Below are 25,309 nucleotides of genomic sequence, written 5' to 3' on the forward strand. Positions count from 1 at the left end.
ATCAATGGATGTGAATACGTTCTGAAGGGAATGTAGGTAAGTGACTAGGTAATCAGGATAGATATTAAATGTGTGTGTGAGCATATGTAGTCTGTGTGTGTTGGGACTGTCAGTGTAGTATGTGTGGGTAGAGTCCAGTGCAAGGTTCAGTGTAAATAATAAAGGGGCTCAATACAAATAGTCTGGGTAGCCATTTTGATGAGCTGTTCAGCAGTCTGGTGGCTTGGGGGGTAGAAGCTGTTCAGCAGTCTGGTGGCTTTGGGGGTAGAAGCTGTTCAGCAGTCTGGTGGCTTGGGGTAGGAGCTGTTCAGCAGTCTGGTGGCTTGGGGGTAGGAGCTGTTCAGCAGTCTGGTGGCTTGGGGTAGGAGCTGTTCAGCAGTCTGGTGGCTTGGGGTAGGAGCTGTTCAGCAGTCTGGTGGCTTTGGGGGTAGAAGCTGTTCAGCAGTCTGGTGGCTTGGGGCTAGGAGCTGTTCAGCAGTCTGGTGGCTTGGGGGTAGGAGCTGTTCAGCAGTCTGGTGGCTTGGGGGTAGGAGCTGTTCAGCAGTCTGGTGGCTTGGGGGTAGGAGCTGTTCAGCAGTCTGGTGGCTTGGGGGTAGGAGCTGTTCAGCAGTCTGGTGGCTTGGGGGTAGGAGCTGTTCAGCAGTCTGGTGGCTTGGGGGTAGGAGCTGTTCAGCAGTCTGGTGGCTTGGGGGTAGGAGCTGTTCAGCAGTCTGGTGGCTTGGGGGTAGGAGCTGTTCAGCAGTCTGATGGCTTGGGGGTAGAAGCTGTTCAGCAGTCTGATGGCTTGGGGGTAGAACCTTTTTTGCAAAAACATGCCAGGTTGACTATGATATGATGTTGGTCAGTGTTAGGTCACCATCAGATGACCTTTAACCTGACAGTCTCTGACATGTTGGAACATTACTTATCAGAATTTGACATCCTTCAGTCTGGTTTAAACTGAATGAACTCTGAAAAGGTGGAGTCGAATCAGGTTATGGTAATGTTGTATGAATGCTTTCAGGGGGAGAAGGAGTGTCTGAACTCTGAGACCACAGAGTTGAAGCAGAAGATTCGTTACCTGCAGGATCAGCTGCTGCCCCTCAGTAAACAGAGAGAGTACCAGGAGAAGGAGATACAACGCCTCAACAGGGTCTCTATCGTGTGTGTGTGTGTGTACTGTGTGTGTGTGTGTGTGTGTGTGTGTGTGTGTACACTGTGTATGTGTGTACTGTGTTCTAATTTACTGTCTCCCTCTGCCACCCTTCAGGCTTTAGAAAAGGCCCTGAACCTGCATCCTCCCCCGTCCTCCCAGCAGCCACCGTGCCAGGGCACCAGTGGTAACCATGACGACATGCCTAGTAACTTGAGGCAGGAGCTTCTCACTCAGATAACGGTGTTAAAGGAACAGGTCAGTTAGACACACTTAGTACCTGAGGTAATCCTCCTCCCTCACCAACTTAGTACCTGAGGTAATCCTCCTCCCTCACCAACTTAGTACCTGAGGTAATCCTCCTCCCTCACCAACTTAGTACCTGAGGTAATCCTCCTCCCTCACCAACTTAGTACCTGAGGTAATCGTCCTCCCTCACCAACTTAGTACCTGAGGTAATCCTCCTCCCTCACCAACTTAGTACCTGAGGTAATCCTCCTCCCTCACCAACTTAGTACCTGAGGTAATCCTCCTCCCTCACCAACTTAGTACCTGAGGTAATCCTCCTCCCTCACCAACTTAGTACCTGAGGTAATCCTCCTCCCTCACCAACTTAGTACCTGAGGTAATCCTCCTCCCTCACCAACTTAGTACCTGAGGTAATCCTCCTCCCTCACCAACTTAGTACCCGAGGTAATCCTCCTCCCTCACCAACTTAGTACCTGAGGTAATCCTCCTCCCTCACCAACTTAGTACCTGAGGTAATCCTCCTCCCTCACCAACTTAGTACCTGAGGTAATCCTCCTCCCTCACCAACTTAGTACCTGAGGTAATCCTCCTCCCTCACCAACTTAGTACCTGAGGTAATCCTCCTCCCTCACCAACTTAGTACCTGAGGTAATCCTCCTCCCTCACCAACTTAGTACCCGAGGTAATCCTCCTCCCTCACCAACTTAGTACCCGAGGTAATCCTCCTCCCTCACCAACTTAGTACCCGAGGTAATCCTCCTCCCTCACCAACTTAGTACCCGAGGTAATCCTCCTCCCTCACCAACTTAGTACCCGAGGTAATCCTCCTCCCTCACCAACTTAGTACCTGAGGTAATCCTCCTCCCTCACCAACTTAGTACCTGAGGTAATCCTCCTCCCTCACCAACTTAGTACCCGAGGTAATCCTCCTCCCTCACCAACTTAGTACCTGAGGTAATCCTCCTCCCTCACCAACTTAGTACCCGAGGTAATCCTCCTCCCTCACCAACTTAGTACCCGAGGTAATCCTCCTCCCATTGCTGTATCTACTCTCTCAGGTGAAGATCTTTGAGGAGGACTTCAGGAAAGAGAGGAGCGACAGGGAACGAATGAATGAGGAAAAGGAGGACTTGAGGAGACAGGTGGAGAGGCTGCAGGGTCAGGTGACCAACCTCACCAATCAGGTTAGGAGCTGCTTTCATCTGCTTCCTCTATGTAGTGCACATACCTATGGGCCCTGGCGAATAGTGCACTGAATAGGGTGCCTCTTGGGATGCAGACTGTTTCACAGCAATTTGCATTGACTAGGGGGGGTTCTCATCTCCTCCACCTGCCATGTGTGGGTTTTCCTGATGTGTGTTCATCCATTTCTGTTGGTTTGTTCCTCTGACATCTTGTCCAGGCCCAGAGGGAGAGATGCAAGCTGGAGAGACTACAGATGCAGCATCATAAACAGGTACTGTAGTCACCGGGCCTCAGTCCCTTCTCATCTCCCACTGTAGACGGGTACTGTAGTCACCGGGCCTCTTCTCATCTCCCGCTATAGACGGGTACTGTAGTCACCGGGCCTCAGTCCCTTCTCATCTCCCACTATAGACGGGTACTGTAGTCACCGGGCCTCTTCTCATCTCCCACTATAGACGGGTACTGTAGTCACCGGGCCTCAGTCCCTTCTCATCTCCCACTATAGACGGGTACTGTAGTCACCGGGCCTCTTCTCATCTCCCACTATAGACGGGTACTGTAGTCACCGGGCCTCAGTCCCTTCTCATCTCCCACTATAGACGGGTACTGTAGTCACCGGGCCTCTTCTCATCTCCCGCTATAGACGGGTACTGTAGTCACCGGGCCTCTTCTCATCTCCCGCTATAGACGGGTACTGTAGTCACCGGGCCTCAGTCCCTTCTCATCTCCCACTATAGACGGGTACTGTAGTCACCGGGCCTCTTCTCATCTCCCGCTATAGACGGGTACTGTAGTCACCGGGCCTCTTCTCATCTCCCGCTATAGATGGGTACTGTAGTCACCGGGCCTCTTCTCATCTCCCGCTATAGACGGGTACTGTAGTCACCGGGCCTCTTCTCATCTCCCGCTATAGACGGGTACTGTAGTCACCGGGCCTCTTCTCATCTCCCGCTATAGACGGGTACTGTAGTCACCGGGCCTCTTCTCATCTCCCGCTATAGACGGGTACTGTAGTCACCGGGCCTCTTCTCATCTCCCGCTATAGACGGGTACTGTAGTCACCGGGCCTCTTCTCATCTCCCGCTATAGACGGGTACTGTAGTCACCGGGCCTCTTCTCATCTCCCGCTATAGACGGGTACTGTAGTCACCGGGCCTCTTCTCATCTCCCGCTATAGACGGGTACTGTAGTCACCGGGCCTCTTCTCATCTCCCACTATAGACGGGTACTGTAGTCACCGGGCCTCTTCTCATCTCCCACTATAGACGGGTACTGTAGTCACCGGGCCTCTTCTCATCTCCCGCTATAGACGGGTACTGTAGTCACCGGGCCTCAGTCCCTTCTCATCTCCCGCTATAGACGGGTACTGTAGTCACCGGGCCTCTTCTCATCTCCCGCTATAGACGGGTACTGTAGTCACCGGGCCTCTTCTCATCTCCCGCTATAGACGGGTACTGTAGTCACCGGGCCTCTTCTCATCTCCCGCTATAGACGGGTACTGTAGTCACCGGGCCTCTTCTCATCTCCCACTATAGACGGGTACTGTAGTCACCGGGCCTCTTCTCATCTCCCACTATAGACGGGTACTGTAGTCACCGGGCCTCTTCTCATCTCCCACTATAGACGGGTACTGTAGTCACCGGGCCTCTTCTCATCTCCCACTATAGATGGGTACTGTAGTCACCGGGCCTCAGTCCCTTCTCATCTCCCACTATAGACGGGTACTGTAGTCACCGGGCCTCTTCTCATCTCCCGCTATAGACGGGTACTGTAGTCACCGGGCCTCAGTCCCTTCTCATCTCCCACTATAGACGGGTACTGTAGTCACCGGACCTCTTCTCATCTCCCACTATAGACGGGTACTGTAGTCACCGGGCCTCTTCTCATCTCCCACTATAGACGGGTACTGTAGTCACCGGGCCTCTTCTCATCTCCCACTATAGACGGGTACTGTAGTCACCGGGCCTCTTCTCATCTCCCACTATAGACGGGTACTGTAGTCACCGGGCCTCTTCTCATCTCCCACTATAGACGGGTACTGTAGTCACCGGGCCTCTTCTCATCTCCCGCTATAGACGGGTACTGTAGTCACCGGGCCTCTTCTCATCTCCCACTATAGACGGGTTTAGCTTGTCTTCACATGGCTGTGGTGATCCTAGTCCATTCGTACAGGTATTATAGGCTAACCCCTCAGTCAGACAGACTGGTTTACCACCACAGTCATGTGAAGACAAGCCCTATCAGTCTAGTTTCACATGGCACTTAAAGACATCCCTGAAGTAATGACAGCAATAGGATGGATTTCTCCTGATTTAGATAAGTACAAATGGCTGTGTGCTGTGCTTCACTTCTTGTCTGTTTGAGGAGCACCAACTAGGGCTGTGCTTTACTCCAGTTATATCTCAAACTACTGGAACATTCCTCTGCTAGATCTGTTGTATAAATCCAAGTGACTGGACGCTGTGCTTCCTCTACCTGCCTGCTTGCCCTGCTTTACTCTGCTCTGACCGGGGTCACCGAGGTGTGTCTCCCTGTGTTCCCTGGTAGGGCCAGCAGCAGCAGGAGAGGCGTACCTCAGACCCCTCCTCAGGCACCATGAACGGCCCTCTGAGCCCTCCCTACTGTGGTCCCTTTATGCAGGTGGCTCCAGGAGGAGGCCCGGGACAGGACGTCCGGACAATACAACCCAGGATCCTCAACATCGCCGCGGCCGCCGACAGTGTAGCGCAAACGGAACGTAGCGACTTCACACCGGTAAGGGTCCGTATCACAATAGATTTATTAGTGGAAACTGTTTTGCAAAATCGAAAAAGAAAATAAGCGTTTTCTTATTGGACCTTTTTCAGGTTGTCGTTCCCTATTTTGGTTTGTTTTTCTTCCGTTTTGGTTCCTAGTGAATATGATCCAGTGACCCAATCCCAAATGGACCGCTAGCCACTACCCTTAGATTATAGCGGCAGGGTAGCCTAGTGGTTAGAGCATTGGACTAGTAACCGAAAGGTTGCAAGTTCAAATCCCCGAGCTGACAAGGTACAAGGTACAAAATTTGTCGTTCTGCCCCTGAACAGGCAGTTAACCCACTGTTCCTAGGCCGTCATTGAAAATAAGAATTTGTTCTTAACTGACTTGCCTAGTTAAATAAAGGTTAAATAAAATAAAAAATAGCTACTGACAGAGAAGTGTTTTCCCCTTGCCACGAAGCAGCTACTAGCTGTTAGGCTGGGTTACCGTAAAGCACTTTGTGACAATTTATGTAAAAAAGGACTTGTATGAATAAAAATGTGATTCCCGGTGCTGTCATCGTTCCCCCAGCCCAGAGGACCCAGGTGGGCCGGCGCCGGGGATGGTTCCAGACCACCAGAGAACATGGGTACGCTGACACAACAGATGGCTGTGGAAAAAAGGGTTGCAAACCTCTGGATAACCTGGTTGGAAGATCACCCGGAAGCAGGACATTCTGGATCCTCCAACCAGGATATCACCCGGAAGCAGGAAATTCTGCATCCTCCAACCAGGATATCTGGTTGGGAAAAGTTACCTGAATATTTGTTTGTTTGTTTGTTGCAAAACTCTCTCTCTCTCTCGTTCTCTGGAGTGGCTGATTGCTTAAGAGCTAAACCTTTTCCTCTACTCTTGTCTATAGATCAGTCCACCGCAACTGGGTTTGGAAGAAGAGAGCGATAGAATATTGACCCTGGAAAGCACTAAGGTCCTCTCTACCATTTGTTCTCTCACCGTGGAGCCAGCTGGGTGGTAGCAGCATGAATCAGTTAGTTTTCTGTTGACCCGGTGTGATTTCAACTATACTTTTCCTACTGAACTGTAGATATCCTGTTGTAATGTTGTTTATACTTGCCTTTTTATAAGCCTACTTGTGAAACACTGTTTTCGCTATTCAGAAATATATTATAATTTAGATGCGTTTCTTTTTTAACCTCTTCATTTTTGGGGGGAGATTCAACATCTGCTTCATATGATTCTATGCAGGAACTGAAGTCATTTGTGTGTAATAGGTAGAAATGATCAAAATGTAATATTTAAGACAATATACCCATGAGATTATCGGCTATTGATGATCGTCCCACTTGCAAAATATGTAAAGTTTCTACAAAGCTGTTTTGTTTTCTCGTAGGGTCAAAGGGGTCTATTATCCCATGTCAATAACAACAAGTACTACTTGTATTCATTCCAACGATTTATATAATGAAAAAAAAGGTCAATTGCCTTGGAATTGGAATCCATAGAAATCGTAACCGTGGGATGTGTTCATTACTGTTGGTGTTCTAGAACTCTACCACAAGTATAACTGTTCATACAGTGATTGTTATAACACATTAAACTTGGGAAGTGAATTTAGCTGGTATATCATGCCCTTCCCCCCCAAAAAAATCATGATTGTTGTCGTCATTTTATTTATAATCTACTGTTTTTTGATGGTTGCATTAACTAACTGTAGATCACTTGTCTTTCAGTAATGCTGTTCTTTCTGTTAGTGTACTCCCAATATATTGTAGCTATTGACATCGTATGTTGGTTACACACATACATGCGCATGTACCCGATTGGCCAAAAATGACCAATGTAACACCTTTTTTTGATTTAATTGGTTTAAATATTTGATAATCGATTTCAATATGTATTGCTATCCTAAGGTAGATAAGTCCTCAACATATTTACCCCCAAAGCTGTCCAGTTATATGTCTGGAGGATTGGGTCATAGGTTGTAGTGTATCCAGGCTTTGTCCCAATAGTCTTGAATGGCTTCCTTTCCTGACTTCCTTTCCTTCCCTAATGCTGACAGCTGATAGCACTACAGTAGGCCTGTTCTGGTTGCTGTAAACGTTAGCCTACCTGAGCACTCTGCTAGCAGAGTATGGTCAGTATACTGTAGGTGCTGTAATATGTGCATTTTTATATTGAGTTAACAGGGTACAATTGGTCTCCATCATATTGCTTTTAACCTGTCAGTCGTGTCTTTTTTTATTTTGCATCAGAGGAAATTAAGCTTTTTTTTTTTTTACGGAGAATCTGCTAACCCCCAAGGATCAGTCAGTCAGCGATTACCTCCGTGATAAACCACCTCAGCCAGACTCCCGGCCCTGGTCAAAAGTCACTTTTTTTTTATATAGGGAAAAGGGTGCTGTTTGGGCCACATCCCTGACTCTGCTGGCTTCTGTCTCAATCCTGTAAGACCAGCAGCTCCATCCTATCTATCCGGCAGTCCTGTGAGCCTCTGATACCGTCAAGAGCCGGTGTGAATTCCAAACCCAGCCTTGTACCTTACCCCGGGTACTTCTGTTGATCAGAGGATTGGATAGGTGTGGAGTGGCGTGGAGTTATTACTACTATACTTTACGATGTTTTGATATCTTCACTAGTGTCTGGAGTTTTAAGGGGCGAGGGGGTTGGTCACCACCCCTAGAGCCACCAATCCTTCTGATGTGTGATTTTGGTTTGGTGGTGAACTAATCTCCTGAATCCAAGCTACATAGGATTGCATATGTATGGGTATTATAAACCTTTGTGTATGTTGCATTCAGACTGGTAAAGATGGGTGTTTAATTCACTGTAAATCCAGTTGGATCAGACTTATTTTTTTTAAGACGTTAGATTCCAGAATGGTTGAATTGCTCTTTGAAAGGAATGCCTTGGTTTTTTTCCCCCTCTGGCAGTGGTCTTTTTCTAGTTTGTAATTCTGGAGTGTAGGCAGGAGGGGAAAAAGCACATTACTGATGTGATGAGACTTTTTGTATTTAAACTGGCTTAATATAAACATATCCTAAATGTCTTCGTAAGTCTTACTCTGGTGGTCATCTTCATTTAAAAAAAAAAAGTTATTTGTTGACCTAGACATTTTGTGAAAGCATTTGAGTGGCCACACACACACACCACAGTTCATCATCGTTTACAGGAAGAACTTGGCACCATGTTATACTGACGTGATTTATTGACATGAATTAGTCAGGTGGCAGGACCAGGAGGTAACATGACTCTCAGGGTTACCAGGCCCAGTCTGAATGCACTGAAGGACTGGCCTGGACCCTAGAACTCAGGTTTGGCACCACAGACGCGCTGTTTTCAAGCCTCACCTTCATACAACATGCCACCTCCTCTACGACCCTTACCCACTACCACCACAGCCAGCCATACATTTGAATTGATTGACATTTTCTTCTACGAATCAGTTGAATGATGTTCTATTCTACACATACATGGCTTGTCAGAGGTTTTCGACAAGGATGGGGGGAAAATAGTGTTTTATGACATTGGTTTCCTTGATCCAGATTCAGCCTACTCTTGGAATAAAATGACAGCATACTCATTGGAGAATTTCCATTGAAAGTGCTTTTTAGTCCAGAAAGAGGTGTAATCTGGACCCTGGAAACCAGTCCACTGTGTTTTCGTGCATCTAAAAGGGGAATCTAATAAATCTGTAGGCTGAATTTCAATACAGGAATTTACTCCATTGACATGGAATCGACCCCAGCCCTGATAACACAGGCCGCATCCTAAATGGCACCATATTCCCAATATGGTGCACTACTTTTGACCAGAGCCCTGTGGGCCCTGGTGAATTGGAGAATTTCCAGTAGTGCACTATCTTGGGATTAGGGTGCCATTTGGGGCACATTAAATCTTAGTCAATGTTCTGCTGGGTGGACTGGGAGAAGAGTTGACGGATGTATTTGAGGATGTCCTCCCGAACCTCAGACACTGGGACCCGGGGGAACCACCTCATCACGGGCTTCCCATCCGGTCCGACCAGGAACTTCTCAAAGTTCCATTTGATGTCGTTGATCTTCAGGGGCTCCCAGAAGAGCCTGTTGGTGGGGTTCTCAAAGCTGTCCCCTACTGGTGGGCAGGAGTTCTAGAAGACAGGGTTATAGGGTTAGAACAGTTCTAGAAGACAGGGTTAGAACAGTTCTAGAAGACAGAGTTATAGGGTTAGAACAGTTCTAGAAGATAGGGTTAGAACAATTCTACAAGGCAGGGTTATAGGGTTAGAACAGTTCTAGAAGACGGGGTTATAGGGTTAGAACAGTTCTAGAAGGCAGGTTTGTAGTGTTAGAACAGTTCTAGAAGACAGGGTTATAGTGTTAGAACAGTTCTAGAAAACAGGGTTATAGGGTTAGAACAGTTCTAGAAGACAGGGTTATTGGGTTAACAATTCTAGAAGACAGGGTTATAGGGTTAGAACAGTTCTAGAAGAGGGGGTTATAGGGTTAGAACAGTTCTAGAAGAGGGGTTATAGGGTTAGAACAGTTCTAGAAGAGGTGGTTATAGGGTTAGAACAGTTCTAGAAGAGGTGGTTATAGGGTTAAAACAGTTATAGAAGAGGGGGTTATAGGGTTAGAACAGTTCTAGAAGAGGGGGTTATAGGGTTAGAGCAGTTCTAGAAGAGGGGGTTATTGGGTTAACAGTTCTAGAAAACAGGGTTAGAACAGTTCTAGAAGGCAGGGTTAGAACAGTTCTAGAAAACAGGGTTAGAACAGTTCTAGAAGGCAGGGTTATAGTGTTAGAACAGTTCTAGAAGAGGGGGTTATTGGGTTAACAGTTCTAGAAGACAGGGTTAGAACAGTTCTAGAAAACAGGGTTAGAACAGTTCTAGAAGAGGGGGTTATAGGGTTAGAACAGTTCTAGAAGAGGGGTTATAGGGTTAGAACAGTTCTAGAAGAGGTGGTTATAGGGTTAGAACAGTTCTAGAAGAGGGGGTTATAGGGTTAGAGCAGTTCTAGAAGAGGGGGTTATTGGGTTAACAGTTCTAGAAGACAGGGTTAGAACAGTTCTAGAAGACAGGGTTAGAACAGTTCTAGAAAACAGGGTTAGAACAGTTCTAGAAGGCAGGGTTAGAACAGTTCTAGAAGACAGGGTTAGAACAGTTCTAGAAAACAGGGTTAGAACAGTTCTAGAAGGCAGGGTTATAGTGTTAGAACAGTTCTAGAAGAGGGGGTTATTGGGTTAACAGTTCTAGAAGACAGGGTTAGAACAGTTCTAGAAAACAGGGTTAGAACAGTTCTAGAAGGCAGGGTTATGGTGTTAGAACAGTTCTAGAAGAGGGGGGGTTATTGGGTTAACAGTTCTAGAAGAGGGGGTTATTGGGTTAACAGTTCTAGAAGACAGGGTTAGAACAGTTCTAGAAAACAGGGTTAGAACAGTTCTAGAAGGCAGGGTTATAGTGTTAGAACAGTTCTAGAAGAGGGGGTTATTGGGTTAACAGTTCTAGAAGACAGGGTTAGAACAGTTCTAGAAAACAGGGTTAGAACAGTTCTAGAAGGCAGGGTTAGTGTTAGAACAGTTCTAGAAGACAGGGTTAGAACTACCGTTGGGCAGGTTATGTTGTCCTATCAGAAGGATGTTACGAGAGCTACAGGAAGGATCCCAAGTTATACTCTTTTTGTCCAGAGTGCATGAGATACATGGGCTAAAAATACTGGGACAAAGGGGTGCTGTTTCGCTCGCTCTGACGCTTTTTTCTTGTTCACATTTTTGGTTAAGCATGGTTTCCCTTGGCAACCATGAATACAGCCAGTGTTGTAGGCCTAATGACACCTGCTGCATGTCATTACAGTTGTCTGTCCATAATAAAGCACTTCTCTACTTTCTTAACAGAACTATCAACAAGCCAGGTCCTACAGGCTCTAGTTTTGTCCCACCTGGACTACTGTTCAGTAGTGTGGTCAGGTGCCACAAAGAGGGATCTCGAAAAATTACACCTGTCTCAGAACAGGGCAGCACAGCTGGCCCTTAAATGTACACATAGAGCTAACATTAATAATATGTATGTCAATCTCTCATGGCTGAAAGTGGAGGAGAGATTGACTTCATCACTACTTGTATTTGTAAGAAGTGTTGACAAGCTGAATGCACCAAGCTGTCTGTTTAAACTACTGGCACACAGCTCAGACACCCATACATACCACACAAGACATGTCACCAAAGACATATTCACAATCTCCAAGGCCAGAACAGACTATGGGAGGCACACAGTACTACATAGAGCCATGACTACATGGAACTCTATTCCACAGTACTACATAGAGCCATGACTACATGGAACTCTATTCCACAGTACTACATAGAGCCATGACTACATGGAACTCTATTCCACAGTACTACATAGAGCCATGACTACATGGAACTCTATTCCACAGTACTACATAGAGCCATGACTACATGGAACTCTATTCCACAGTGCTACATAGAGCCATGACTACATGGAACTCTATTCCACAGTGCTACATAGAGCCATGACTACATGGAACTCTATTCCACAGTACTACGTAGAGACATGACTACATGGAACTATTCCACAGTACTATATAGAGACATGACTACATGGAACTCTATTCCACAGTACTACATAGAGCCATGACTACATGGAACTCTATTCCACAGTACTACATAGAGCCATGACTACATGGAACTCTATTCCACAGTACTACATAGAGCCATGACTACATGGAACTCTATTCCACAGTGCTACATAGAGCCATGACTACATGGAACTCTATTCCACAGTACTACGTAGAGACATGACTACATGGAACTCTATTCCACAGTACTACATAGAGCCATGACTACATGGAACTCTATTCCACAGTACTACATAGAGCCAGGACTACAGGGAACTCTATTCCACAGTACTACATAGAACCATGACTACATGGAACTCTATTCCACAGTGCTACATAGAGCCATGACTACATGGAACTCTATTCCACAGTACTACATAGAGCCATGACTACATGGAACTCTATTCCACAGTACTACATAGAGCCATGACTACATGGAACTCTATTCCACAGTACTACATAGAGCCATGACTACATGGAACTCTATTCCACAGTACTACATAGAGCCATGACTACATGGAACTCTATTCCACAGTGCTACATAGAGCCATGACTACATGGAACTCTATTCCACAGTGCTACATAGAGCCATGACTACATGGAACTCTATTCCACAGTACTACATAGAGCCATGACTACATGGAACTCTATTCCACAGTACTATATAGAGACATGACTACAGGGAACTCTATTCCACAGTACTACATAGAGCCATGACTACATGGAACTATATTCCACAGTACTACATAGAGCCATGACTACAGGGAACTCTATTCCACAGTACTACATAGAGCCATGACTACATGGAACTCTATTCCACAGTACTACATAGAGCCATGACTACAGGGAACTCTATTCCACAGTACTATGTAGAGCCATGACTACATGGAACTCTATTCCACAGTACTACATAGAGCCATGACTACATGGAACTCTATTCCACAGTACTACGTAGAGACATGACTACATGGAACTCTATTCCACAGTACTACATAGAGCCATGACTACATGGAACTCTATTCCACAGTACTACATAGAGCCATGACTACATGGAACTCTATTCCACAGTACTACATAGAGCCATGACTACAGGGAACTCTATTCCACAGTACTACATAGAGCCATGACTACATGGAACTCTATTCCACAGTACTACATAGAGCCATGACTACATGGAACTCTATTCCACAGTACTACATAGAGCCATGACTACATGGAACTCTATTCCACAGTACTACATAGAGCCATGACTACATGGAACTCTATTCCACAGTACTACATAGAGACATGACTACATGGAACTCTATTCCACATCAGCTAACTGATGCAAGCGGTAAAATTAGATTTTAGACACACACATAGACACACACATAAAACACACTCTACACACATGTGCACATGGGTGTTGTAGTGTAGATATGTTGTAGTAGAGTAGAGGCCTGAGGGAACACACTAAATGTGTTGGGTAAAATGTTATGAAATGTAATGTCATGTAATATTTTAAACTGTATATAACTGCTTTAATGTTGCTGGACAACAGGAAGAGTAGCTGCTGCCTTGGCAGGAACTAATGGGGATCCATAATAAACCCCAGGAAGAGTAGCTGCTGCCTTGGCAGGAACTAATGGGGATCCATAATAAGCCCTGGAAGAGTAGCTGCTGCCTTGGCAGGAACTAATGGGGGTCCATAATAAACACCAGGAAGAGTAGCTGCTGCCTTGGCAGGAACTAATGGGGATCCATAATAAACCCCAGGAAGAGTAGCTGCTGCCTTGACAGGAACTAATGGGGATCCATAATAAACACCAGGAAGAGTAGCTGCTGCCTTGGCAGGAACTAATGGGGATCCATAATAAACACCAGGAAGAGTAGCTGCTGCCTTGGCAGGAACTAATGGGGATCCATAATAAACCCCAGGAAGAGTAGCTGCTGCCTTGGCAGGAACTAATGGGGATCCATAATAAACCCCAGGAAGAGTAGCTGCTGCCTTGGCAGGAACTAATGGGGATCCATAATAAACCCCAGGAAGAGTAGCTGCTGCCTTGGCAGGAACTAATGGGGATCCATAATAAACACCAGGAAGAGTAGCTGCTGCCTTGGCAGGAACTAATGGGGATCCATAATAAACCCCAGGAAGAGTAACTGCTGCCTTGGCAGGAACTAATGGGGATCCATAATAAACCCCAGGAAGAGTAGCTGCTGCCTTGGCAGGAACTAATGGGGATCCATAATAAACCCCAGGAAGAGTAGCTGCTGCCTTGGCAGGAACTAATGGGGATCCATAATAAACCCCAGGAAGAGTAGCTGCTGCCTTGGCAGGAACTAATGGGGATCCATAATAAACCCCAGGAAGAGTAGCTGCTGCCTTGGCAGGAACTAATGGGGATCCATAATAAACCCCAGGAAGAGTAACTGCTGCCTTGGCAGGAACTAATGGGGATCCATAATAAACCCCAGGAAGAGTAGCTGCTGCCTTGGCAGGAACTAATGGGGATCCATAATAAACCCCAGGAAGAGTAGCTGCTGCCTTGGCAGGAACTAATGGGGATCCATGATAAACCCCAGGAAGAGTAGCTGCTGCCTTGGCAGGAACTAATGGGGATCCATGATAAACCCCAGGAAGAGTAGCTGCTGCCTTGGCAGGAACTAATGGGGATCCATAATAAACCCCAGGAAGAGTAGCTGCTGCCTTGGCAGGAACTAATGGGGATCCATAATAAACACCAGGAAGAGTAGCTGCTGCCTTGGCAGGAACTAATGGGGATCCATAAGAACCCCAAATACGAAATACAAATGACCCTGTTTGTAACAGAGGTCTCTTTCCATTCATTAAATGGCGCGTGCACAGCGCACTGTTTGGATGCTGGGATTATTTGGAGTGGACGAACGTGAACAGCCGGAGGTAGCCTACTTTTTGAAGTGATTTATTTGACAATCAGATGAAAACATCATGACTGGTTGTGTTCATGCCACAATAAAATACATTTGTACCATTAAATGACATGTCTTTACTGTTAGACCTATTAAAAACAATGTCTGTACCCAATAGACACAGTGAATGGTACGGTATAATTCTCTCTGTGTAACCCAGTTCCGTTTCTGTTACAGGGTGATTTTGCCAGCTGTCACAGCCACAGTATCCGTCCAATAATTCAGTCAGGATTATAGTGGGAATCTGACCAGGTAAGTCGCCCACAAAGTGTTATTGACTCCACTGTACACTAGGATGACAACAATCAGTCAACTTGTTTCTGATAACTTTCCAATGTTGAAGTTTTCCAGAAGTCCTTGGTTGAAGGTTTTGGGATTTATGGAAAACCTGGGAATATTGAGTGCGTTTCCTGAACACTTTCTCTAAACACTTGCTTACTTTAAGGAAAGTGTAGACTCCTTGTTCTGTGTCTCCGTTCACATCCCCCCTCTGGAATAGCAGGAAGTTTGGAACAAATCCATTTCCTGGTCGGACATGCCTGAAACCCAAGGAGAGAGAGAGATATACACTTATCACTGGGCTGCCTCCCAAATTGTACTCTATTCCCTATATAGTCCCCTACTTTTGACCAGGGCCCATAAGGTTCTGACCAGGGCCCATAAGGATCTGACCAGGCTCCATAAGGATCTGACCAGGCCCCATAAGGATCGGACCAGGCTCTGACCAGGCTCTGACCAGGCCCTATAAGGCTCTGACCAGGCCCCATAAGGCTCTGACCAGGCCCCATAAGGCTCTGACCAGGCCCCATAAGGCTCTGACCAGGCCCCATAAGGATCTAACCAGGCCCATAAGGATCTGACCAGGCTCCATAAGGATCTGACCAGGCCCCATAACGATCGGACCAGGCTCCATAATGCTCTGACAAGGCCCCATAAGGCTCTGACCAGGCCCCATAAGGCTCTGACCAGGCCCCATAAGGATCTAACCAGGCCCATAAGGATCTGACCAGGCTCCATAAGGATCTGACCAGGCCCCATAAGGCTCTGACCAGGCTCCATAAGGCTCTGACCAGGCCTCATAATGCTCTTGTCAAAAGTAGCACGCTATTTAGGGAATAGGGTGCCATTTGGGACACAAACACTGGCTACATGCTTTTGAGAACTTAAAGGACCTTTTTAATGGGTGCCAAACTCACTAAGCTATTGCCCTAGATAGACAGACTATGTGACACGAACACAAACCACAACACTGTTAAGCTTCTTAAACATACAATCTCTGCTTTTACTAGAGGATAACAACCCAGGTTATAAACCCAAATATACTGAAGGCAGACACTGGTGAAACCAGGGTTAACAGTCTGGTGAACATGGGGTTTAAGCTGGCCAGGGGTAGAGTCTAAGGTGGGCTAGAGGGACCAGATACCATAGGAATGTTGCTTACTTTAGGGATCTGTATATCGCTTCTCAGAAACTGATCTCCCAATCCTGGGATGTTTTTCCCAAACTAAATGAAGCTCTGTTGATTGACAGAGGATTTGCCTTTATTGGCATGCAAGACACTTGCATTAGTTTCAGGTTTATTTCACCTTCATAATAAAAACACTGGTAATGTACAGTATATCATATACATTAGACCACTTTATATGTATTTTAATGACTGTTCAATTGTTAACGGGTCTTTGAGACAAACAATACTTACTTTAGAGTGGCCAGAATCTCATGATTTTCTCCTGGCTCCTGTTTTCCAAACTGATTGGAGGGGAACCCGAGAATGGTAAACCCATAATCCTTCATCTCCTCGTGTAGTGCATTCAACTCTGATTAGATCACACACACACACACACACACACACACACACACACACACACACACACACACACACACAGCTGGATTAAAGGTTTTATAATAGAAAGATAACAACAACAAGATCAATCCGATAAACCCCTTGGGTAACTTGAGGTCAAAAAATCAGATTTCTAAACAACGTACATTAAAGTAGGGCGCATGCTACAGTTCCCCTGTTCTGGTCACACATGGACTAGCCTTTGTCTTTGTTGCAGAGCACTCTAGGGGCTCCATTCCTAGGATCAGAACCGAAATCTGCATTGCGGGTTGTTTTTGAAATGTGTCGTGAGTTGAAACTGCGTTAGCTCTGTCAGATCCACAAGCTGCTCCCGGCATTATACCTAAAGCGGACATTGCCATTGGCCGCATGGAGTCGCATTAACTGCCTTTGTTTACAATCTCCAACACTGGAATGTGAGATGTAATCTGAACCTCCATTAGGCTGATAGAAATCCTCATGATTTCGTTTAATGATTTTTCAATTAGAACGTCATTATTTCTATATAGCCTGTACACTTCCTCCTTCTGGGTGTGGCTTCCTGACAATGATTACAAGAGCAGCAGCTCACCGATCTGACAGCTCCCAAGCAGTTCCCACCTCCAACACAGCCAAAACGTCAGCTATGCGGGTGACAGCTATTGCCGGTTAACGCTTGATCGGATTGAATCTAGGCCTCAGTCAGTCAAGCCTGTTAGTCTATGTGTGGACTTGCTCATTGTAAGAGGGATTTACATGGTTTGGGGGATTAAACGAAGTGTGGGTAAGGTTGGGCTGTATCCAGATGTTCATGTTTCCTGTACCATACCAGGGTATACGGTAGTATTGAATTTGCACACAAGCGGTGCTATTAAAAAAAACTATTTATAGGCAACAGGCATCTTGAACCAGGAGGGGATTGAATGTCTGCTATAACAATCAAGAAGCTTGATCTTGACATCTAGTCACTTAGGTAGTAGGTTAGCAAAGCAGATGCACAGCTGGAGCCCTGACCTGGATATAACAGGATTTGATTATATCTATGATTATATTTATTCGATCTCTTAGTTATAAGCAGTGACGTAGCACGCATGTCGGTATTGGAAATCATACAGCCTGGTATTTTGAAATTCCCCGGTATACGGTATGAACGGTATACCGCCCAAGACTATAAGCGTGGGGCCACTCTACTGTGAAGGCTCGAGTTAGCCTACTGCATTCTGCTAACTCCACTGTTAGCCTACTGCATTCTGCTAACTCCTCTGTTAGCCTACTGCAGTTAGCTAACTCCACTGTTAGCCTACTGCTGTTAGCTAACTCCACTGTTAGCCTACTGCTGTTAGCTAACTCCACTGTTAGCCTACTGCTGTTAGCTAACTCCACTGTTAGCCTACTGCAGCTTGCTAACTCCACTGTTAGCCTACTGCAGCTTGCTAACTCCCCTGTTAGCCTACTGCAGCTTGCTAACTCCACTGTTAGTATACTGTTATAATGTTAGTCTTAAACCAGACAGTCTTACCCAGGTACTGGAAGGTGAGTCCTCAGTAAGTGGCTACGTTGACGAAGAGGACGGTCTTCCCCATGTACTCACTGAGGGAGACTGAACGACTCCCATTCAGTGTCTTAGCTTTGTAGTTATAGATCGTGCCATCTTCAGATGGGTCACACACCTGAGGATCAACACACACACACACACATTTAAACGGGTTATGCATATTCTCTGCTGTATAGCCATTTTCCCTGAAGTGTGTTTATTTATGCATGTACTTTCTTGTGGTGATATCAGCTGTCCGTCTTTAGAAAATAGGTCGAAACACATAGAACCAGTTTTCAATCTTCAACAAAAATCTAAACTAATCAATGACATCCAATCAATGACATATCTGTGCCTCCTAATTGACCAAGAATGTAACCACTAGTATTCTACTTTCTTTACATAATGAATAATGTGTATTTATCTGTCTAGGGTTGTCCTCGACTAAAATACATCTTGGTCAACCGAGTGTCGTCTGTTCTTTCGACCAATAGATTTTCCCATATATGTGTTTTATTATATATGCACTGAGCTTGTCTGATGCTTTAAACCAGGGGATGTCAAACTCATTCCATGGAGAGCATAGTGTCTGCTGGTTTTTGTTTTTTTCCTTTCAATTAAGACTTAGACAACCAGGTGATTTCCTTACTAATCAGTGACCTTAATTCATCAATCAACCTCAAGGGAAGACCGAAAACCCGCAGACACTTGGCCCTTGACCGAATGACACGCGCTTTCAGCACGTTGGAAGAAATAATAAAGACATAAATGACTCAAGAGGGAGCCAGAGATCAAGATAACCAGAAGAAAAGGGTATTCCCAACCCCCCCCCCCCTCCTCCCACTGCTGCTGGCCTGTCAATAAGATCCTGATGGTGCGGGAAATAGGCTACACTAGGGGTCGGCAACCTTTTTCATGTGGAATGCCAATTTATCTTACCATTTCTACCAAACCAGTTATGATGTTCATGTGCACATTTTCGTGGAACAATTTAATTTCAATTATAATAACGTATCTGTTGTATTGCCAACTAGGTAAAATTAGCCTACATAAAGCCAACAAATAAAAATATTGCAAGTAGAAAATATATCCTATAAATCACACTGGCTAAGCATGGAGGTTTGTTCATGTTCTTCAACTGCATTTATCTCTCTACTCCTGTCTGCAATGAACTTGAAACATTGTATCAACTGGGTCTGGCTTGAACTAGGCTATCGAACTTGCAACATCGTATTAACTATTCTGGGCCCTCAAAGTTGCCCTCTGTAACGGCTTTCTTCTTCTGAGGAGGAGGAGTAGGAAGGATCGGAGGACCAAAATGCAGCGTGGTATGTATCCATAATGTCATTTAATGACAATGAATACAGAATACAAAAAGAACAAGAGAAACAAAAATGAAAACCGAAACAGTCCCAAATGGTGCAAACACTGAAACTGAAAATATATCACCCACGAAACACATGTGGGAAAAGGCTACCTAAGTATGATTCTCAATCAGAGACAACTAACGACACCTGCCTCTGATTGAGAACCATATCGGGGTACATGGCACCAGCCCTACGCATGGTGTCCCTGGTTCGCCAGCACAGGCCTGGCAATCTTCTCAATAGGATTGAGGTCTGGGCTTTGACTAGGCCATTTCAAGACTATTAAATGTTTCCCCTTAAACCACTCGAGTGTTGCTTTAGCAGTATGCTTAGGGTCATTGTCCTGCTGGAAGGTGAACCATCCCAGTCTCAAATCTATGGAAGACTGGAACAGGTTTCCCTCAAGAATTTCCCTATATTTAACGCCATCCATCATTCCTTCAATTCTGACCAGTTTCCCAGTCCCTGCCAATGAAAAACATCCCCACGCATGATGCTGCCACCATCATGCTTCACTGTAGGGATGGTATTCTTGGGGTGATGAGAGGTGTTGAATTTGCGCCAGACATAGTATTGTCCTTGATGGCCAAAAAACTAAATCTGACCAGAGTACCTTCTTTCATGTGTTTGGGGAGTCTCCAACATGCCTTTTGGCAAACACCAAACATGTCTGCTTATTTTTTTCTGGACACTCTTCCGTAAAGCCCAGCTCTGTGGAGTGTACGGCTTAAAGTGGTCCTATGGACATATACTCCAATCTCCGCTGTGGAGTTTTGCAGCTCCTTCTGGGTTACCTTTAGTCTCTTTGTTGCCTCTCTGATGAATGCCCTCCTTGCCTGGTCCGTGAGTTTTGGTGGGCGGCCCTCTTTTGTCAGGTTTGTTGTGGTGCCATATTCTTTCCATTTTTTAATAATGGATTTAATGGTGCTCCGTGGGATGTTCAAAGTTTCGGTTATTTTTTTGTAACCCAACCCTGATCTGTACTTCTCCACAACTTTTTCCCTGACCTGTTTGAGCTCCTTGGTCTTCATAGTCCCGCTTGCTTGGTGGTGCCCCTTGCTTAGTGGTGTTGCAGACTCTGGGGCCTTTCAGAACAGGTGTATATATACTGAGATCATGTGACATATCATGTGGCACTTAGATTACACACAGGTGAACTTTATTTAACTAATTATGTGACTTCTGAAGGTATTTGTTTGCATGAGATCTTATTTAGGGGCTTCATAGCAAAGGGGGTGAATACATATTTCCGAATACATACTCCCACTTTTTCTATTTTTTCTCATTTTTTGAAACAAGTCATTTTTTTCATTTCACTTCACCAATTTGGACTATTTTGTGTATGTCCGTTACATGAAATCCAAATAAAAATAAATTTAAATTACAGGTTGTAATGCAACAAAATAGGAAAAACACCAAGGGGATGAATACTTTTGCAAGGCACTGTAGGTTGTGAGCTCAAAAGTGTCCACAATGAGAATGGTAAAGGACTGTACGCTATATATATATATATATATACACAAAAGTATGTGGACACCCCTTCAAATTAGTGGATTCTAATATTTCAGCCACACCCGTTGTTGATAGGTGTAAAAACAAATGCACACCGCCATGTAATCTCCATAGACAAACATTGGCAGTAAAATGGCCTTACTGAAGAGCTCAGTGACTTTGAACGTAGCACCATCATACAATGCCACCTTTCCAACAAGTCAGTTTGTCAAATTTCTGCCCTGCTAGAGCTGTCCAGGTCAACTGTAAGTGCTGTTATTGTGAAGTGGAAACGTCTAGGAGCAACAACGGCTCAGCCGCGAAGTGGTAGTCCACACAAGCTGCCAGAACGGTACCGTTCTTTGGACTCCGGAGCAGTGGAAACGCGTTCTCTGTCTGGAGTGATGAATCACGCTTCACCATCTGGCAGTCTGACGGATGAATCTGGGTTTGGCGGATGCTCAGGAGAACGCTACCTACCCAAATGCATAGTGCCAACTGTAAAGTTTGGTGGAGGAATCATGTCTGGGGCTGTTTTCCATGGTTTGGCCTTAGCCCCTTAGTTCCAGTGAAGGGAAGTATTTACGCTACAACATACAATCACATTCTAGACGATTCTGTGCTTCCAACTTTGTGGCAACAGTTTGGGGAAGGCTCTTTCCTGTTTCAGCATGACAATGCCCCATGTGCACAAAGCTTGGTCCATACAGAAATGGATTGTTGAGATCGGTGTGGAAGAACTTGACTGGCCTGCACAGAGACATGACCTCAACACCATCAAACACCTGTGTGATGAATTGGAACGGTGACTGCTAGCCAGGCCTAATTGCCCAACATCAGTGCCCAACATCACTAATGCTTGTGGCTGAATGGAAGCAAGTCCCACCAGTAATGTTCCAGCATCAAGTGGAAAGCCTTCCCAGAAGAGTGGAGGCTGTTATAGCAGCAAAGGGGGGACCAATACCATTTTAATGCCCACGATATTTGAATGAGATGTTCGACGAGCAGGTGTCCATATACTTTTGGTCATGTAGTGTATATTGGATAAATTACGTAACCAAACAAACATTGTAGTTTCACACAATTAAGTTATGAAACAATGAATGCGAGTGAAATGGCGGGAGAGAGCGCACTCTGGAGAGAGACGTGCCTTGTTCATCTTAGCTGCACTCACCTTATTGACTCAACATTTTAAATTATACCCAAGGAAAATTATCTTCACACACAGGCTTACTGTAGGCCTAAGGAATACTCTCACAAACGGTGTCAGGTCCAAAGCAGTAGTCACTTATGGAAAAGCAATGCAATTGAGAAACGAATGCAATTTCACTTATTTGATCAATTTTATCAAATTACTTGGCTACCAAGACAAATAGTCTCGCGGCACGCGTGCTTCGCGGACTGTTCCATACGCAATGGATTAGTCCACTGAGACTGGCGCAAATCTGTCAGGAAAGGTATCTCATGTGCCATGAAAAATAACATAAATTGCGACTGCTTGACAACAAAAAAATCTCAGTCGGCCAACAGTTTATTGACCAAATAATCAACTAGTCAACTAAACAGGGTCAGCCCTAATTGTATCTGTCGGATGGTGTTTGTTTTTTTAACGATTCTCAGGTGGCCAGTGGTTTTCTGGAAACGTCCATTCCAACGACGTGTCACTTACAATGATAGTAAGATAACAGCCGAGTTTTGCGTAATGGTTCGCGTGACGCTCCAAGGATAAGTCAATGTTTAGTCCCCCGATAGAAATAATACATTTAACAGCAACCACTGGATTGTGAAATAAACAGAATCATAACTGACTACACCAAAACGATAAAAACAAAGTGCCACCTGTAATATATTAGCCTATGTAGCAATTTAGTTCTCCCAACCATATTTTTCAAATTAAATTATATTGTGTCAATCGTAATATCACTAGGCTATATAATATATTAATCAATTTACAGAAGGGAAATTACCTGACTGAGTGAGTAGCCTGCAGCCCAGGGCTTTAACAGCCCCAGTAGAACCAGAGGTAGGACCCACATACTCTCCTGCATGCCCCGCATCGTGAAAGTGAGAGGGACCTGTCCGCTCCTTCTCCTTCCCCTGGGACCTGGTTAATCATCTATTCAGTGTGATCTCTCCACGCAGTGACAACAAGCTGACGCACATTTCACTCTCAGCCAATACAAATCCAGAGCCCAGTCTCCAATGTTTTTTTTTATTCTCTCACTGGGGTTCGTGTTGTTATTTATCACTTGTATAGTGCTGAAGACTGCCTTTTGACATAGAGTAGACATCCAAAGAGGTCAGTCGCCACACACACTGACAAATGACAAAATAGATATCGAGAGAGGTCAGTCACCACACGCTATTCACAGCAGCACATCAGCAGTTATTTTTAGTCTTTTCTCTTCTAATCAACATCTGATGTCTATCATCATCACCATGTTTGATGTGGCAGAGATACATTTACAATTAATTAATTATACTAAATAAGCAACCATAATGTGTTGGGAGAAGTAGGCCTACCATAATGTGTTGGGAGAAGTAGGCCTACCATAATGTGTTGGGAGAAGTAGGCCTACCATAATGTGTTGGGAGAATTAGGCCTACCATAATGTGTTGGGAGAAGTAGGCCTACCATAATGTGTTGGGAGAAGTAGGCCTACCATAATGTGTTGGGAGAAGTAGGCCTACCATAATGTGTTGGGAGAAGTAGGCCTACCATAATGTGTTGGGAGAAGTAGGCCTACCATAATGTGTTGGGAGAAGTAGGCCTACCAGAATACATCATGTCACTAATGTCTTGCCAACATGGCAAAATAAATAAATATATATATTTCACTGCCTCCTTCAGTTTTCTGCTGTTACCATGGTGATCTGAGCCTATCGAACGTTTCTAGAACATATGTTAGGTATGGGCAAATGTTCTCATTAGACAAAAAACTGCCCAGTCATGGTGATGATTATAGATTGTTTGTATAGAACATTTGTCTGTTATTGCAAGAACATTCTTAAGAACACATTTAGCTCAGTTCTTTAAAAGGTTCCTATAATGTTTCATTATGTTTTGGGAACAGTTTGGTGAGAACAATGTGGGGACATCACAAAATATATGTTCCCAAAACACAAAAAAAAACGATCCAGTTTCTTTTAGGGTGCAAAAAAAACATTCACCTGACGTTACAAGAACGTTTCCAGAACTCATGTTTTCAGTCTTTAAAGGTTCCCAGAATGTTGTTTCATTCGGTTGTGGGAATATGTGGACATGACGACGAGATTGTTCCCAAAACACGATGGATAGCATTTAGTCCTACAAAAAAAAAACGTATTTTCCTTTACACTTCATATATTGACTATCTGTACATAGGGTTTAAACCTGCAATGTTTGGTTCCCAAGTCAGGTCTGTCATCCTCTGCGCCACCAGGGAAGCTTCTTTTTTCAGTATGGCAGATCATGAATTCCATGCGTATTTTTTTGCCTTCTCGGAAGGCAAATGACAAACCAAGGGAAATACTGGTAAGTGGTTTATTCACTATCATTTCCCTCACCCATGTTTATAAGGTATTTTATTTAACTAGGTTAAGAACAAATTCTTATTTACAATGATGGCCTACGAACACTGCCTCGTTGAGGGGCAGAACGACAGATTTTTATTTTTTTTACCTTGTCACCTCGGGGATTCGATCTTGCATCCTTTCACTCTAACCACTAGGCTACCTGCCGTATTCAATACTACGAGTGCTGATCTAGATCACTTTAGCTCGCGAAAACCTTTCTTCTCCGTATGTAGCGTTTTCAGCGGTGACATCCGCCCACGGCTACAGTTGGTGTAATATATTTTTTACTTTAAAGATTATTTTGAACTACAATTCAGACGGTGTGTTTTAACGTTTAGAAATGTCAATAATCATCATTTTCAAACTGGTTTTCGAAAGTGATGATTTCAAAATAATATTTAAAGTAAAAATATATTACACCAACTGTAGCAGTTTGGCACAGATTCATATACTGTGTGTGCCTCCAGTTGGCTGGCACACAGATGTTCAGAGCATGCTAGATAGCTAATTAGCACTGATGGCTGCATGTGTCTTCCTTAAACAAGTGATGTAAACATGGAGTTATCGCTGTGCTGGTACACTAACCCCACTAACCCTATGTGTAGTAATTTAAGTAATTTAACCTTTTGCTAATGTGAAAGATATGATCCTTATGTTTCCCAAAACCGTACCCACCAATTAGACCTTTAT

The 25,309-nt window shown here is 44.8% G+C and overlaps 1 protein-coding gene and 1 pseudogene across 14 annotated transcripts in view; one reads left to right on the forward strand and one right to left on the reverse strand.

Moving 5' to 3' along the window:
- Positions 1 to 8,361, forward strand: part of LOC110504481 (TNFAIP3-interacting protein 1) — a 33,173-nt gene extending 24,812 nt beyond the window's left edge. For 3 of the 13 annotated variants that reach the window (XM_090220010.1, XM_090220009.1, XM_090220006.1), the window contains 7 exons: positions 1,004 to 1,132; positions 1,250 to 1,390; positions 2,440 to 2,565; positions 2,784 to 2,837; positions 5,114 to 5,326; positions 5,879 to 5,936; positions 6,210 to 8,361. In XM_090220010.1, the coding sequence (XP_090076136.1) occupies positions 1,004 to 1,132; positions 1,250 to 1,390; positions 2,440 to 2,565; positions 2,784 to 2,837; positions 5,114 to 5,326; positions 5,879 to 5,936; positions 6,210 to 6,250 (762 nt within the window). In that variant the 3' untranslated portion in view covers positions 6,251 to 8,361. Of the gene's footprint in view, positions 1 to 1,003; positions 1,133 to 1,249; positions 1,391 to 2,439; positions 2,566 to 2,783; positions 2,847 to 5,113; positions 5,327 to 5,878; positions 5,937 to 6,209 lie in introns of those variants that run through there. The other 10 variants (XM_090220012.1, XM_090220011.1, XM_090220008.1 and 7 more) reach the window with 4 other exon arrangements.
- Positions 8,362 to 8,495: 134 nt separating this feature from the next.
- LOC110504483 (glutathione peroxidase 3-like) lies at positions 8,496 to 23,425 on the reverse strand (annotated as a pseudogene). Its single transcript, XR_005041150.2, has 5 exons — positions 23,032 to 23,425; positions 18,192 to 18,342; positions 16,550 to 16,667; positions 15,290 to 15,389; positions 8,496 to 9,434 (listed from the first exon to the last, which is right to left on the reverse strand). The product of XR_005041150.2 is annotated as a glutathione peroxidase 3-like (transcript).
- Between the last annotated feature and the right edge of the window lie 1,884 nt (positions 23,426 to 25,309).

This window comes from Oncorhynchus mykiss, chromosome 25 (genome assembly GCF_057628025.1).
Source record: "Oncorhynchus mykiss isolate SJ-2025 chromosome 25, ASM5762802v1, whole genome shotgun sequence".
NCBI classification, from domain to species: domain Eukaryota; kingdom Metazoa; phylum Chordata; class Actinopteri; order Salmoniformes; family Salmonidae; genus Oncorhynchus; species Oncorhynchus mykiss.